At 36.6% G+C, this 14382-nt stretch overlaps 1 protein-coding gene across 1 annotated transcript; it reads right to left on the reverse strand.

The window, feature by feature from the left end:
• Positions 1 to 1187: 1187 nt before the first annotated feature.
• On the reverse strand, positions 1188 to 13717 carry plscr3b (phospholipid scramblase 3b). Its single transcript, XM_056268571.1, has 8 exons — positions 13430 to 13717; positions 8486 to 8704; positions 8134 to 8198; positions 7637 to 7679; positions 7247 to 7467; positions 2000 to 2161; positions 1709 to 1873; positions 1188 to 1465 (listed from the first exon to the last, which is right to left on the reverse strand). Exons 1-8 carry the CDS (start codon positions 13440 to 13442, stop codon positions 1406 to 1408), a joined length of 948 nt encoding a protein of 315 aa, XP_056124546.1. The 5' UTR covers positions 13443 to 13717; the 3' UTR covers positions 1188 to 1405.
• Positions 13718 to 14382: the final 665 nt, after the last annotated feature.

Raw genomic sequence — 14382 nt, forward strand, 5'->3', positions numbered from 1 at the left:
TTTTAGAACTTTTCCTAGATCCAGTCATAAAAATCACACAAATCACCAACATAATATTATACGTTTATTATGTATAATGTTACACTAATATTGTACATTATATAAATGAATATAAACACATAGACAAAAAGACACACATGTATATTGATTATGGATGGGTAGACCAGGGAGTTTTGTAACTGTCAGTTGAACCAATTAGTAATTAGCTACCGTGCTGGTAGATTTGATTAACATAGAAAATTTATGATTTATAAACTTTCTATATTAATCATAGAAAAACATAGAAAAATTGTGTACAAAAAGTTTAAACTGATGTCTAACTATTATTGTTACAATGTAAGTGGTAGCCTACTTTAGAGATCAACTCTAATTTGCAGTGTATAATGTGATCAAATATCAAAGTTTAAGGAAAATAGTGACCAAAACACAGACGTTAACTAAAAAGTGTTAACACTCCAAACTCTGCATATTTTTATATTGTTATCTATATTTAATATTCCCATATTGATAGAAGGCCAGTCTCTATATAGCAAACCAGGACAAAAACATTGCCATATGTTATGTAACGACAGAAAACTGACTGAGTAGTTTCACTTAATTTTTAGAATAATTTCCTGAATTGTAATTTGTATTTCATGCTACTCATTTATTTAATTGGCAAACATTTAATATTTAAGACCATCCTAAGATTTGAGAGCGGTTCAATGAGAGGCTGGTTTTCCAAGCGCCCCCTGTAGGACACTATTTCTTCACACACTGAAAAAAACCCTACTAGTCAATACAAATTGACAAATTGGGTTTCTACCAGTTTTAAAACCATGCAACTACTTGGTTGTTTTTTTCCTCAAGTCAGTAACTTGCTAGTTGTACTGCCCACTTCATCATGCATTATTTGGCTGTGTAGGAACATTTGTGTACATTTACAAAAATGCTTTGCATTTAGCACAATAAAAGTGAATTTCCTTCTAAAAGACAGAAAAATATACTTTATGTATGAGGAAAAAAAAGAGAAAAAAAAACATGCATATGGTTTATTTCTAAGAAAAAAGTTAACAAAAACATACAAATGTTAGCTGCTTGTGCTGTAACAGTGATTTGTTCAGTGATTTATTCTAGGCAATGACTGTTTAAAGGCACCAGTGAGATACCTCGGCTGTCATTATAAATATTGCTGGTCATGTGAACACTATAAAATGACCATGAACATGTCCTTCGGGTTCACTGCAGTGGCAGCTTTCTATAAGGTTTGGTTACTTAAGAAAACACAGGAAATAAAGGAAGTCCAGACTTAGAGTTCATCCACAGACTGTGGGAATTTCATCAGTTTAAAAAATACCTTAAATGTTTGCGAAGTGATGAGAGTTAGTTGAAAATATGTTCCTTTATAAGTAACTTTTCAGGAGCTCTAAGAGAACACAGTATTGCGCTGGTTTGTGTCTCCAACTTTTTCAAAGAACATGAAATCCTATGAAAAGAAAAAGAGAGCAAAATCAAAGAGTCAGAACAGATATCCAGTGGGGAAGAATGTGTTCTAGTCCATGTGATTTCTATTTTATTTTATCTTATATTTTTATATTGATCGTAGTTGCATAATGGTAAACGATCTGTGCTCTTATGCATACTAGAATGCCCTCTACGGCATTACAAAGCACTTCAGACTACCATCTAATGTGTGGATCATTAAATGTGTTGTTAGTTTAATACTCACAATAAGGAAGCAAGTCCCCAAAAGTACAGCCTTCATCTTAACATCCATGTCCAGAGGGAACTGAATGCCAAAGTTGTCAGTGTCAGTGAAGACTTCCTTTAACAGGCCGCTCCACTGCTTACTGATTCGACCGATAGGCTTCCCACTACCGTCTTTGCCTTTGAGCTAAAGAAAGAAATAAGACTTTATGGTGAGAACCCACCAGCTTTTGCTTGATTTGCAAGATTTTGCTTGGTGTCATAATAACGTCTGCCTTTGAATTTCAATTTCAATGCAATTCTAAATAGCTACCTCGAAGTTCACATCACCACAGCAGTTGCATGCCAAGCAGGGTCCCTCGAGCTTCATCATAGTCTCCTTGTTGGGCCCCTGGATGGAGAATCTTGGATAACAGGGGTTCCAGTCCTGCTTCACATACCCTATGGTCGTTCCAGGGGGGGCCTGTACCTCCATCTGAAGGTGAAATATTCAAAAGAAGACATCTTTATTTACAGTACATAATACCCAAATAGATTTTTAAGCTAATAGTTGTGTGTGCCGGTAAGGTTCTTTAATGTTTTTGAAATAAGTCTCTTATGCTCACCAAGGCTGCATTTATTCGATTGAAAATATGTCAAAAACACTAATAATATTGTGAAATAGGATTACACTGTAAAATAACTGTTTTCTATTTTAATATATTTTCAAATATAATTTATTCCTGTGATGGAAAAGCTGAATTTTCAGCATCATTACTCCAGTCTTCAGTGTCAGGTGATCCTTCAGAAATAATTCTTATATGCTGATTTGGTGCTCAAGAAACATTTATTATATATTTTTTTAAATCAATTTTGGAAACAGCTGTGTTGCTTTATAGTTTTGTGGAAACTGTGATACATTTATTTCAGGATTCTTAGATAAATAGAAAGAACCGCATTTATTTGAAATATAAATGTCTTTACTGTCTCCTTTGATCAATGTAATGCATGCATTCTTGCTGAAGAATTAATTTCTTGCAGAAGTTTACTGACTTTTGAATGGTAAATTTTTACTTTTGCATGGTAGTGTATATGTAAACTAAATGAACAGTGTGACTGTTGACTGGAGGAGACTGTCAGACTCATTCTTTAGGTCCATACGGACTCTATGCCATTTATAACTCATAAGTCACACACATGTTCCTGTCAGTAGTAGATCACACAACATGTCCTTTAGATGGGTCACTAGCTGAAACCCAACACAAAGATCAGACCCTATACAGTGATTAGATTTAAACATTTCAGGTTTTTGAGACTTAACTAACATAACTAAATGCATTTTTTTTTTTTTTACTTTTAAATCTAGAATGCATGAACAAAAAAAACCACACAAATTCATAAAGCGGGTCAAAACAACCCATATTGGAATCAATGGTTTTCTAGTCCTATTAAAGAAATAATTGATGATTCACAAATGTTTTAATATATCAAACATGTTTATTTCTCCAATTTCCTTGTAGATATAAATTACAAAATATGAAATAGTATTGTTAACCTATCTGAACCTGTAAAATGAAGTCAACTGATTATCCATATGACTATAAGTCAGTGGTTCCCAAACTTTTTGAAAGCATGGCATTTTTCCCCACGACACCCCAACCCAATTAAACGAAACGTACATGTGTACTTGTTTGGCTTGTTTTATCAAAGAACTTGTTGAGAAAAATAAGAATATTAAAAAAATTATTTAAATTTTGTGTCATTTAACCACTGAAGTTAGCTGAGCAGCGTGTGCGATGCTCACTAGATGAAGCATAAACAACAGCATGAATTTATTATGAATGCATCACAACAGGCATAGTAAGACCGTGTCCTAACCAGACGCGCGATGATTCTATTTTAGAAACGGTTTCTATATCTGAGACGTTGCGGCTGCAACAACAACAGGAAGTATGATAATCTCAGGTACTGCTTCCACTCACCTAAAGGATTATTAGGAACACCATACTAATACTGTGTTTGACCCCCTTTCGCCTTCAGAACTGCCTTAATTCTACGTGGCATTGATTCAACAAGGTGCTGAAAGCATTCTTTAGAAATGTTGGCCCATATTGATAGGATAGCATCTTGCAGTTGATGGAGATTTGTGGGATGCACATCCAGGGCACGAAGCTCCCGTTCCACCACATCCCAAAGATGCTCTATTGGGTTGAGATCTGGTGACTCTGGGGGCCATTTTAGTACAGTGAACTCATTGTCATGTTCAAGAAACCAATTTGAAATGATTCAAGCTTTGTGACATTGTGCATTATCCTGCTGGAAATAGCCATCAGAGGATGGGTACATGGTGGCCATAAAGGGATGGACATGGTCAGAAACAATGCTCAGGTAGGCCGTGGCATTTAAACGATGCCCAATTGGCACTAAGGGGTCTAAAGTGTGCCAAGAAAACATCCCCCACACCATTACACCACCACCACCAGCCTGCACAGTGGTAACAAGGCATGATGGATCCATGTTCTCATTCTGTTTACGCCAAATTCTGACTCTACCATCTGAATGTCTCAACAGAAATCGAGACTCATCAGACCAGGCAACATTTTTCCAGTCTTCAACTGTCCAATTTTGGTGAGCTCTTGCAAATTGTAGCCTCTTTTTCCTATTTGTAGTGGAGATGAGTGGTACCCGGTGGGGTCTTCTGCTGTTGTAGCCCATCCGCCTCAAGGTTGTGCGTGTCGTGGCTTCACAAATGCTTTGCTGCATACCTCGGTTGTAACGAGTGGTTATTTCAGTCAAAGTTGCTCTTCTATCAGCTTGAATCAGTCGGCCCATTCTCCTCTGACCTCTCGCATCAACAAGGCATTTTCGCCCACAGGACTGCCGCATACTGGATGTTTTTCCCTTTTCACAACATTCTTTGTAAACCCTAGAAATGGTTGAGCGTGAAAATCCCAGTAACTGAGCAGATTGTGAAATACTCAGACCGGCCCGTCTGGCACCACCAACCATGCCACGCTCAAAATTGCTTAAATCACCTTTCTTTCCCATTCTGACATTCAGTTTGGAGTTCAGGAGATTGTCTTGACCAGGACCACACCCCTAAATGCATTGAAGCAACTGCAATGTGATTGGTTGATTAGATAATTTCATTAATGAGAAATTGAACAGGTGTTCCTAATAATCCTTTAGGTGAGTGTATGTGCTTTATTTAATGCTAAGCATCTGTGGGAGTTTGAATATCATTTTGTGTGTATTTTATAGCCGTCCTGAAAGCAACATTTCACCTCACCTTCAAAATAAATAAAAGTGAACAAGAACTCATTGTTAACAGAAGTGTATTTTATGACAATGATTGTTTGGATTGACAATGAACCAATTATTAGCCTACTTCATGTGGGAATCATTGGAATAAAACACATTTCAAGATTGACACTTAACTCTTTAAATAATAATAGGCTAACCAACACCAATTAAATTTTTTCTTTAGTTTCTCAATTGCTTAGTTCAAACCTGACCTTATAACTTAAAAAATGAAACTAAAATATCTGCATGGAACTGTCGCGGGCATTTTAATGGGATACATGTGCCTTCTTTTGCGAGCACAGCCTCTTGATACGGGGGTAGACTGAGGATAATGCAACTCGTAGATCGTGCTCTACTGACAGGCGCTGCATTTTTTGTTTTTCACGTATGCCAGGGATGAGAACGCTAGCTCCATTTTTGCCCTATCCTGTCAATCTCTGCGTGAAATATAAAATTGAGCGCGCACCAGTACAGAGGGAGGAGCTGAGCGGAGTTGGCGATTTAAACTTTAAATAGGTAATATTTTAAATATATCATTGTTGTTTCACTTGTTGGTGTTTTGATATATTTTTAAAATATATGTTATAAAAAGTAATTATATGGTAGGATAGTTATTTTAGGCTGTTTAAGTTGGAAAAAATGCTGAGATTCTGCAGCACCCCTAGCCAATTGTCACAACACCCACTTTGGGAAATACTGCAATAAGTACTAGTTTTTCTACATCTTAAGTTAGTTCGAGGCTGGGTCCTCTTACTCATTTTCTATGACCTCTGCAAGTGTGGAAAACTTTGTCTTCAGTGAACTCTGTCAAATGATTGAACTTCAACTTTGACTCCTGGGGCCTCATTTATAAAACTTTGCGTAGGATTTGCGTCAGAAGTGGCGTACGGATGAAACATAGGACGTGCGTACGCACAGAAATATTCGGATTTATAAAACCGTGCGCACGCACATCCTACGCATTTTTCCCTTAATAAATCACAATCAATTCTAAATGTAGCGCAGCTTTTGCGGCTTCATGTCACGCTCATTGTTGCCCATAAATAGTCCGTGAAACGCCCACAAGTTAATATTCATCGATTGCGAAATCATGGCAAACATAGAGAGGAAATCAAAAAAACGTAACTTCACTCAATGTGAAGTAGAAGTTATCGTTGGCGAGGTGGAAAAAAAGAGAAAAAAATGTTGTTTGGAGGGCACAGTGTGGGCATTAGCCTACTAATGCCAAAAAGGCACTTGAGTGGCAAAAGGTTGCAGACGCCGTAAATGATGTAGCCTCACAACCTCGGACTGTGACCGAAATAAAAAAGAAATGACAAGCTACAGATGTCGGTTATAATCTACTTGGAAATGGGAAATAGTTCAGCGCAAATGTAATGTCTTGCAGCTTTCTGAATGGTTGAGACATACGTCATACGTTATTTTATCAAAAATAAAACAAACTAAAGGCATATGCATGAAATACCTGCATGAATACCATGATTCCGTAGCTGATAAAGACATTTTTACTATGAAAACAACTTTCCCCAGTGGACAAATAATACATCTATCTATTTATCTATCTATCTCTCCCTAATTATCTATCTATCTGACTGACTATCTAGCTATATCTAGCTATATCTGCTCCGCCAGACGGACACATTGGCGAGAATATCAGTTTTGTACATTATTTCGTTCTGTTTACCATCTTATTTATGAGGATGAATTGTATAACATGCCAATATTATTGCAGAACATATTTCACTTTTCTTTTTGCAAATATGTGTTAATTTGCATTTCTGTTGCAGATCGATCAAACGGGTGTTTGTGTTGGCTGTTAATTGTAATACTTGCTTTAAGTCTTCGTGTTATTTATGAGAGGCAGTATTGCCATTTATTTTACACAACGGTCTACAGTTTCACACACTTTCACGTGTTTCTTTCATCTGCCGACGGTGTCGCCATTTCTCATTTCACCCGTTTTTGTGCGTACGCCTGGGTCAGAGCTTGCGTGAAGGACCGCACATTTTACCGTCAAGTTTGCTTTTTATAAATACCAATTATTGCGTAGAGAGCGGCGTACGCCTTCTTTTGTGCGTACGCAACGTTTATAAATGAGGCCCCTGGTCTTAATTAAGCATACTGGTCTCTTTATGTGGCTTAACTGTAACTCCCTTACATTATTATTGACAAAACGTTTATCCAAAAATACTGTTGAGTCATAATTCAACACACCCACTTTATGCAATCTACGGTTAACCTTACATTAGCTTTGATATGACTTGTCTGTTAGTCATACCTCTTGCAGGCAGCAGGGGCACCAACAGGAGACACAACGGTAAGGTCGGATGAGTCGTATGACCTCTCGGTCAGTGTTGTCTTTGATCTTCATGTCAAAGCTGCGCAGGGCACCACAGCAGTTGCGTGTGCAGCAGTCATTTTTTTCTTTGGCAGAGAAGATCTTTTGACCGAGGCTGTTCTTGATCTCATACTGGTTGTTGGTCTCAAAGCCAATGAATGCTGTAGAGGACCGAAAAGTATGCAGAGAAGTGAATAAAATTGCAACAGTGAATAAAATTGTCTCAGGGTTAAAAAATAGAAACGGGCAGCATGTGCTTTAATTCACATACTGCACTGAAATATAGTAAACAGCTTCAACTACATTTACATAATAAACAAAAAGACTTACCCTCTAACAACTCCACTTTCTGATGAATAAGGATCTGGTCAATCTGAAATGCAAAGAAAATACTAGTAACAAGAAACAAGAAAGATGGCGATGTACCTTTCCTACAATTCTTTTTTAAACTCCCCTTCTATAAAAAGATGAATAATGAATGCTCATCAGGTTTGTTGTGTGTAGTTATTCAATTTTTGAAGGCATCATATTTGTAACATAATAGTATCATATTTTTTGTACATGCAACTTAGCAAATTTTATTGTAAATAAAATAATAGTAATTTCATACATTTCAATAATTTATCATCAACTACAGACGCAGCATCTATTGCATTCACCATACTTTCACACTGACACGCCTCCCAACTTAGAAACTCTTGGCACAGAGAAAAAAAATCCCAAGATTCCCTCTCAGAACTATGACATTGTGGTGGCATTCATGGGAGTTTAACTCGTACATACGATCTTTCCGACATGACTTTAATGCACCAAAAGACATGGCCTACCTGAGTGAGGTACTCCAGACCAGGTGGTACTCCAGCAGGCACTGTCACTGGTGCAGCTACAGGTGCTAGAGAAGGTTGATAAAGGCACATCACAATTAGTCAGCTTGCATAATGCAAAAAATGCTTTGCATTGTCTTCATAGCATTAAAGTTCATTAGAATGTGTGGATATTAGAAAAACAGCACATTTTCAATGAATCCATACTATTAAAATTATTTCAGCAATGTATATAATATTATATACTAATATATATTGTATATTTATTAGGATAATAGTATACACATTAACCTTTTACCTACCACCGTTTTTTAAAAACGCATTTGTAAATTAAGTACAAATTAGACATGTTTACCTCCATACGGCTGGCCCTGGTGCGATGCTGGACTAACTGGACCCACTGGACCAGGCTGATACATAACTGGCTGATCTGGAACTGGCTGGTACCCTACTTGAAACCCTGCAGGTGGGGCCACATATCCTGGATCTCCATAACCTCCCACGGGATAGGGGGGCATGGAGTGTCCGCCTGGCTGGGGCATGGGATACGGAGGCTGGTTTGGAGATGGGTAGCCTGGTTTAACACAATTTCGAATGCAAAGAGAGAAAAGCACAATGTTGGTATATTGCTTATTTAGCTTTACTATGAAAAGAAATATTAAGCAATGATGTAAAAACCAGGAGGGAACAAAGTTTAAATCATAAGGTACAGTATCTGGTCTTGGCTTTTTGTTTAGTTGTTAATTTGAATCACACGTTTGGTACATGCAAGTCTGCTAGATTTATGCCATGTTATGTCATTAATGGGGATGTTTTTGTGCAGATTATGGAGTTGGTTTCGTGCTTGTATGGCTCTTTAAGATTGTGGCTTGAAGTCAGAAACTCTACATATTATAGTCTTTGAGCTACTCTGTTGTTGATTTACTCCCGCCTGTACTTTGTTACTTCGCATAAGTCAGCCTCTTTTTAGTCTTAAATCATAAACAGACCCCCTGAAATGCTGTAGAAAGCCCTGAAGACTTGGAATGTATTCTTCCATTCAAGCTGTCAATGAAAATCCCAACACATTGCCTAATCACTGGGATATGATCGGAGTTGGTATGCAGTGGATTGTAAAATGACTGGAACAACTGACTGATTTATTCTCTTTCAATCAATAAATACAGACACACAGAGTTATGCATGTATGCTGGGTAATTCCTGTATGATTAGATTTGAGATGGTTAATGCAGGCCTCCCATGTTCTGTGGACTGGATCTATTTTAGGCCGTACATGTGAGGCATTCCAATGGAAAAAAACAAAAATAGCCACCAATAACACAAAGGGTCATGAATAATTCACTGTAACAATATTGACTATTTGCAGTCATTATAAGAACACCATAAACAATGCATGTAATTGTGAAATAGAGAAGATGGTAAATATTTAATCACATCAGCTATTTACAACAACCACACTATGTTTTTTCAGACATATAAAGTAGATGAAAATGAGACATTAACTTAGTGTCAGCAATTAGGACAAATATGTAATTTCTGTATAACAAACTTTATTTTATTAAAATATATAATTAATCGGAAATCATCATCTCAAATTGCAACCCTTAAAACGTTATCTTTTATAATAAAGGGAGACCCATGGCAAAGCATCTAATATACAAAGTACCTTTTCTGATGTTTTTTGTTTGTTTTGAAGGCCCAGTTTCTCTGAGTTAGTAATACAGGTTGCATGCAAAAGTATTACAACCTCAAATTATGTAATCTAATTTTTGAGAATAAGTTATAGAATACTTTTGAACACCAGCATCAAAGAACCCCATCAGAAAATCAGTTCAGTAACACGTCCAGTTGGATCTCTCTACCAGATAGCAAACTGTTGGTTTCTACAAATCTTGTAGTTGGTTTCTTGATAATGATGTAGCAATGTTGAGCCAAATAGAGGATAATTCTTTCCTTGCACCCATCTACACAACCGCTCAAAAGTTCTGTTGTTGTTGAGAAATCAATACTTTTATTAAAAATACTTTTATTTAGTGACACTAAAGACTTTTACACTGTTTTTTTTTAAAACAAATTCTGTTCTTTTGAATTTTCTTCTTATGGAAGAATCCTGAAAAAAAATGTACCATTATTTCCACAAAAATATTACTGTTTTTAACATTGATAACAAGAAAAAATGTTTGTTGAGCTCTAAATCAGCATATTAGAATGATGAATCATGACACTGAAGACTGGCTCCTGATGGCAAAAATTTGCTTTGCAATTACAGGGATTAAAAAATTAAATTAAATAGAAAACAGTTATTTTAATGTTTGTGCTGTATTTTATCAAATAAATGTGGCTTTGGTGAGCATAAGAGACTTTTCAAAAACCATCCCTAAACTTTTAAACGGTAGTGTATCTCATAAGTGAACACTGCAGGTGTAGCTTAATATTTGACACGTCTAACCCTCCCCTTGAACAAATCCAGACCTGCCATTTTCCTACGAAGAAGCTCAGCTTTTGAAATCTTTCTGGAAATCTTTCACCAGCCTTTTGGGGGCGGAATGAATTTGAATGGAATAAAGCTCTTTCATCATAAAGGTCTCTCATTCAGGTGCTGTTGAGGCGCAACCCTTAGCATCATGGGACATTATTTGAAAGGTGCCGGCTTTGTGATAGATTGCTGACTTCTAAAACCAAACCACATGTCTGCTATCCAACATTATGGGGCCATTTAGAGAAGCCTTTAAAGACTCAGCATCAAGGATGTTGTCTATTAAGTGTACCTCCACAATCATACATGCACGATCACAAATTATTATATTTCCTACCTAGACAAAATGCAAAAAAAAAAAGAGAAGCAAATCACTGCAAAAAAAAAAAAAAAATGTATTCATTGTGTCCAACTGTGTCAATTCAAGACTGACAGCCATGGGGCAAAGAAACAACAGTGCCTTTCACTGCCAGCGGAGAGAAGACCCTGGCATGCATCAATACGCCTGAGGTCCCCAAAACAGGCTTGCTGACATTTTGCTAGGGGATAAAGTGTAGTTTATTTAAGTAAATTTACTGTTATTTTAATATGCAGTTTCCCCAACAATTCCTGACCACTCACACAGTGGAATCACTGAATTAAGAGATTGTTGAACCAGTAATGGTTAGAAATTGCACCGATGTGGTGGACAGCATTCATGACACATTGCTTGTTGGTGAAGTTATGAAGCTTACTGATAAATGGCAGGGGCGCTTTCTGGGTCGTCTGGCAGACCAACTGAGCTCACATTTAATCTAAGCCCTCAATCGTTACTAATTTGATTCTCAAGACCTGCCACATAGAATTGCAACCTGCTTCCATCATGTTATCTTTACCGTTCATGAATCACATGTCCATTGCACAAAGCATTATGTTAAGTGCTGGGGAAAAAACTCCCAAGTCATTTATCATTCAGACTAGCTCAATAAATTGCCTTCAGACATCCACTATTCCAATTAAATGAAAAGAGAATCATAAGTAAATTTGCGTACACTCTTAAAAATAAAAAGTTCTTTATTGCCATCGATGGTTCCATTAAGAACATAGTTCTTCTGTGGCACTGCTACAACCCTCCCCCAACTCACTCCTCAAAACAGACTTCCTGCATAGTATGACCGCATAATCCTTGACCGTCCCTAATAAAACCATTGACATTTACAAGACATTGACATCACATGTTTTGTGATTGTGTTTTTTTAAACACTCCCTTCTTGCCATTCCTGTTTTCAGTGCTACTTAAATAAACATTTCTTGACTTAAGTAATTCACCAAGACAATGGATGAGGCAAGCACTTTCTTAACATGGACTAAATAGTGTCAGTCTGCTTGGTGAAGCTAGCTTGAATTCCCCAGCTTGTTAAGAACACAGTTGCTCCAAAGAACGACTCCTAATGGGGTTAAGGAATCACTTGACTGCCGATTTAGCAGCAAAATGCAGTCTGGTGTAGATGGGACTTGGAATATTATTTAGTAAGAAAGATAGAACACAATCATCTGCTCTGAATTAAGTGCATGATACATTTACTCTTATGATAGAGCTTGGTCATTTCCGGGATTTAGTGGATTTTCTTTGCCCCGTACAGAACATGATCTTACTCCCTTAAAATAATGAACTATATCAATTTTAAACCAGTCTTAGTCATAAATAACACCAATTGAACTCTAAGCATATTGACTTTGATAAAAAAATTAAAAAAAATAAAGATTTTACAGCATTTTGAACCACCACATATCACCATTTTTTCCTGTCCCCCCTTTTCATGATAAATACAACACTTACTATAAATGATTTTTTTTTCCATTATACATCGTTTGGGTATATCAGTAATGATTCTCTCTAATTTATATTATTTTACCATTTATTAAATTTATTTTAACAATTACAATTGCTAAATCTGTGTTTAGCTTGTCCCTCAATTTATTGTCGAGTCTGTTATTTTTGACTATTTTCCCTTTAAATGAAAATTAAAAAATGTAATTACATCATATCAAAAAGCAGTCATCACTTCTTTAAAGGGATAACAACTTGGGCAAATGAGTGAGAGCCTTGATTATTTTAACTGTCTATTTTACCAATTTTAATTTCCAAATTTGATGTGGTCAACCTCGGCAAGGGCAGAATGTTAAGGGAAATATGATTTTTTGTTGTTGTTGAAAATCATATTTTTAAAATTACAGTTTTAAAGACACTGTAGTTTTTTATTTGATAAACCTGGCTAGTGTGTTAGCTTGTTCTTGCTCATACACTGTGCATTGACGGATTTTAGATCACCTTATCATGACTACACATACATTTATTTTAAAAACTGAGTTTGATTTTCTACATTTTATGATGGCCAACAGGCCCCGAAGAGACCACATATTTACAGATATCAGTTTTGTATGATCAGACAAACATGTACAATAAGAAAAAATAGCTAGGTAAAACTAAAGCCACAGCCATTTCCTGGAAACTTATAAATGTGGAACACAGCCACTTTTGTAGGGCTACACTTCCTGCATTCCTTTCCCACTGACCTCTAGAGAAAATGTTTTCACCTTCAGTTTCACACCTTCATTGAAACAGCACAAATCACACTTGAGAGAAAAAATGTAAATAGACAGTGTGGACAGTTTTCAGCACAATGATTGACAATGAATGAGTTACAGCAGGTGGGTACTGTGGGGCAGCTATTGCAAAACTCATTGGTTGTTTAACTCATTACCTGCTGCATTTCCTAAACTACAAATCCACAAACATGCTGTTGCATTTCAAGGAAAATACAAACAGATTATTGTCATTACCTGGTCCAGACATGTTGAAGACAGATGTGTGATTTTCAGAGCCAACGCCTGTATAGCAGCACCACGATCACTAAGTGGGCGAAGAAAATGTAGGGAAGTTGTGCTGTGAACAATACAATCGCTGGAAACAAGCAAAACAGGTCCAAAAGAAAAGAAGCTCAACTTGAAATGAAAAGACCCAGGTTTACATGAGGAAATACGGAAACCCAACCGGATCTTGAAGGAAATTCGTGGGCAAGATTCGTGCCAAACATTTAACCATAACGATCGTGTTTAGTTTTAGTTTTTTTTTTTGTTAGATGGCGAGAAACACACTGAAGCAATAATACTATGACGTCAGGTCAGGTGGGTGTGGCGACAGATATTAGATTGTGTTTATCGTATGAGTCAAGTAGCCTACACTGTTTCCTCACAAAAGAAAACGGAAAATATTGCCAAGCATTGGCGAAAAAGGAAACGAAATGTAGTAACTGATCCAAAATCCTTACCCCAAATGGCTCTCGAAAAAGAGACTATTTAATCAAAATGAATTAAGATAATTTATTATAAATGTATATAGCCAATTAACAATTTAGCGAACAAAAATACTGCAAAAGGGTTTCCTTTAAAACGTAGCCTACTCTGTATAGCCGAGGCTTCAAAAAGGGTAAAAAATAAATAACTATATGTATATATAAATTTATAATCCACCATAAAAACTCTCACTTACATCTCAGCTCCTGGGGCAGGCTTGATACTCCTCAAACAAACCTTAGGGGAAAAAAAATCTCCACAGAGTAGTTATTGTTGTCGCAGTGATTATTCGGATTTATGGAAAGAAGAGTTTTAAATAATTTTCTTCACTTTCGCTATACACTTTTGCTAAAAATAAACCGACTGTTTGTATCGTTTTAACACTACGCCCAAACATGAAGCATTTGTTTTCAATATGAATCAGACTCCTCCCCCTTTTT

This window comes from Rhinichthys klamathensis, unplaced genomic scaffold (assembly GCF_029890125.1).
Source record: "Rhinichthys klamathensis goyatoka isolate OS25496 unplaced genomic scaffold, OSU_Roscu_1.1 h1tg000275l_1, whole genome shotgun sequence".
NCBI lineage: Eukaryota > Metazoa > Chordata > Actinopteri > Cypriniformes > Leuciscidae > Rhinichthys > Rhinichthys klamathensis.